General features: G+C 38.9%; 1 protein-coding gene across 1 annotated transcript; it reads left to right on the plus strand.

Moving 5' to 3' along the window:
- The first annotated feature begins 672 nt into the window (after positions 1 to 672).
- On the plus strand, positions 673 to 2,980 carry LOC107578106 (sushi, nidogen and EGF-like domain-containing protein 1). The gene is made up of 8 exons (XM_016264095.1): positions 673 to 707; positions 1,327 to 1,343; positions 1,435 to 1,568; positions 1,673 to 1,951; positions 2,111 to 2,206; positions 2,322 to 2,478; positions 2,594 to 2,676; positions 2,768 to 2,980. The coding sequence occupies exons 1-8, from the start codon at positions 673 to 675 to the stop codon at positions 2,846 to 2,848; spliced, it is 882 nt and encodes a 293-aa protein (XP_016119581.1). The 3' UTR covers positions 2,849 to 2,980.
- The last annotated feature ends 296 nt before the right edge of the window (positions 2,981 to 3,276 follow it).

Below are 3,276 nucleotides of genomic sequence, written 5' to 3' on the forward strand. Positions count from 1 at the left end.
AAAGAAAATCTTGCTGTACTTGCTATAAATGTCAGGGAAGTTTGGCCTTTCATGACACTTCAGACCTTTGCCTGTTGCATGTGAGTATCTTGCTGCATTTGTCAGCACGCAAAAGGAAGGTGCTTTTCTTCACTGTTGCGTACTACTGAAAAACATTTCCAAATATCACATTTTCCTTTGGTTGGTTTTGTAGTTTTGTGTGATCCTATCTCCCTCTGGATTGCAGATCTCTATCCCTAATCCCTCAGGTGAATTTTCAATTGTTTTACTTTACTACTGTAACATCCACATGAGTCGGCCACCAGAGAGCATCGTTATCTTGCTACTAATCACAGCCAGATTCAAACATGAGCCCCATTAAAGGGATAGTTCACCCAAAAATGAAAATGTGATGTTTATCTGCTTACCCCCAGGGCATCCAAGATGTAGGTGACTTTGTTTCTTCAGTAGAACACAAATGATGATTTTTAACTCCAGCCGTTGCAGTCTATCAGTCGTATAATGCACGGCAATGGTAGCAAAATCTATGAGAGTAAAAAAAACATGCACAGACAAATCCAAATTAAACCCTGCGGCTCGTGACGACACATTGATGTCCTAAGACACGAAACAATCGGTTTGTGCCAGAAATCGAACAGTATTTATATAATTTTTTACCTCTAATACACCACTATGTCCAGCTGCTTTGAGCGTGCGCACGGCATCCGGTGCGTGAGGTGTGTACGCGCTCTGGCGTAGTTTACGTTAATGGGTGTGTTGATATCCAGCCGAAGAGCAATCAACCATAACTACAGGCGAGCAGGCTCAGAAGTTGGGAATACGTGGAAAGTCACCACTCCCGAATGAGTTCGCGTGAGAGAACGTAATCTTTTAGTTTTAAGTCGGTTTGAATAATCCGGATAAGCGCAAGTAAGTACCATTTTGATTAGCCGTCATACCTACAATGACTGTGCACTGCGTAAACAATGAGTGACGTATACGCGCGAGAGATCACTTCCGGCGCTTGCGTAAACTACGCCAGAGCGCGTACACACCTCACGCACCGGATGCCGTGCGCGCACTTAAAGAAGTTGGACATAGTGGTGTATTAGAGGTAAAAAATTATATAAATACTGTTTGGTTTCTGGCACAAACCGATCGTTTCGTGTCTTAGGACATCAATGTGTCGTCACGAGCCGCAGGGTTTAATTTGGATTTGTCTGTGCATGTTTTTTTTACTCTGATAGATTTTGTTACCATTGCCATGCATTATACGACTGATCGACTGCAACAGCTGGAGTTAAAAATCATCATTTGTGTTCTACTGAAGAAACAAAGTCACCTACATCTTGGATGCCATGGGGGTAAGCAGATAAACATCACATTTTCATTTTTGGGTGAACTATCCCTTTACTCTGTGAGAAATAATGTCAGATTTTTTTTTTCCCTTGGCAGCACCAGAAGTATTTTATCCATTCGGCTCAGCAGCTGGCGACACAATAAATGCAGCTGTTGAAGATGGAAGCTCTTCTATTATTCAGCTGTTGAGTCCATTTCTGTTCTTTGGCCGCACATACCAGCAGATTTATGTAAGAATTTGACTCCATCTTGATTCTGAGTCTAAATGTGAGTGGTGAATGCTTTATAAACTCACCTGTGATCAGTGATTTTGACAGTATTTCTCATGTTGCAGGTTAATAATAATGGACACCTCACATTCAACCAGCCTTCATTGCAGAGTGTTCCAGACAACTTTCCTTCTTATGAAAGCCAAGATATAATTGCTGGTCTTTGGACTAATCTTGACAACCGCCTGAAAGGTGTTGTTTCATATCGTCAGTACACCAGTGGAAATGTTCTCACACGCGCCTCTCAGGATATAAACACACATTTCCCAAATCTGAACTTCAACGCTTCTTGGGTGTTTGTTGCAACATGGAATAAAGTTGCTTACTTCAACTTAACCAACACAGTAAGCTTGATGTTCTTCTGAAATGTGAATGTTTTCACTTTGTTCATGATTCATTTTCTGAATACTAGGCCAAATGAATACCGTAGACCATAAAGACAGTAACCAAGAATACAATAATAGATTGCTAAGCTTAAAGTGATTGTCTTTCAATTTTTGCAGGAAACATCGTTTCAAGTGGTTTTAATTTCAGGCCATAATTTGACATTTATTCTGATGAATTATGGTGACATTGCTGTAACTGAACATCCAGTGCAGGTAAAAGAAACTTGTTTTCTGTATTGAGAACAAAATGTTACTATTCACTACTGTATAAATGTCTATGTCCTCTATAAATACTGTTTATATGAATAATGTTTTTACACTATTTCAGGCTGGTTATGACGCAGTAGACTCCACACACTACTTTGTGATTCCCGAATCAATCAATGGGAGCTTCATCTCAAACCTCAGGAACTGCAGTAATGTCGATGTTCCCGGTCGATGGGTCTTCAGGGTGGACAGTGGACCAAGAAACAGCATCTTGAAAAGTCTTATCTATACATAACGTTTTGATAAATTTCATATAATCCCATATAGTGTTTGTATGATTAGTGTCAACAAATACACATGAGTTTTTAGATGTCTGTGTGTTTTTCCCTTTAGACAATGTCGTTGGATTTCGAGTGAGACTTTCCTCATTTTTAGACCTGACACAGAGTGGCAGCACTGAAATATTTTTACAGCAAGTACGTCACACTTACTACGAATATTTAAACAGAATACGGTTCAAATAGACCACATGGGGAAATTTGTTCTGCTTGTCCATCTGTGCTTCAGATAAAGCAGGAGCTGGTCAAGTACGGTCTGCCAAACAGCATCGAACTGAAGTTAAGAAAACTGCAAAAGACAAAGCCGTAATTTCCTTCTCCTTCAGGAAAAGAAGTAAAACCAGTTCGTTTAGCATTTGACAACAAATATCCCTGACGACTGATGATGTAAAAGCTTCAGTTTTTCATTAAGGGGATTTACAGAGGATTCAAACCAGCATAAAAGTATCATAGAAGAGGTCCATTAGATCCTCCTTTTTTTCTTTGCATATCAATCATGTTGTGTGTGTCAAATGTCAGCTGCTGAAATTTAAACTTTACTGTAAGTAAAACTCTTTGTCTCATTCACCTTCATTAGAACCATAACTTATAAGGATACAATATTTAAATTGAATAATGTACAGTATAATTTGAATGCATCATACATCACTTTGAATTAAAGAATCTGCCAAATGCGTAAATGTCAAATTCTATCTCATTTTTAATATGGGCATCTAAATTTGTGGCTTAATAAAAATA

The sequence above is a fragment of the Sinocyclocheilus grahami genome, unplaced genomic scaffold (genome assembly GCF_001515645.1).
Source record: "Sinocyclocheilus grahami isolate Dianchi unplaced genomic scaffold, SAMN03320097.WGS_v1.1 scaffold8844.1, whole genome shotgun sequence".
Taxonomy (NCBI): Eukaryota; Metazoa; Chordata; class Actinopteri; order Cypriniformes; family Cyprinidae; genus Sinocyclocheilus; species Sinocyclocheilus grahami.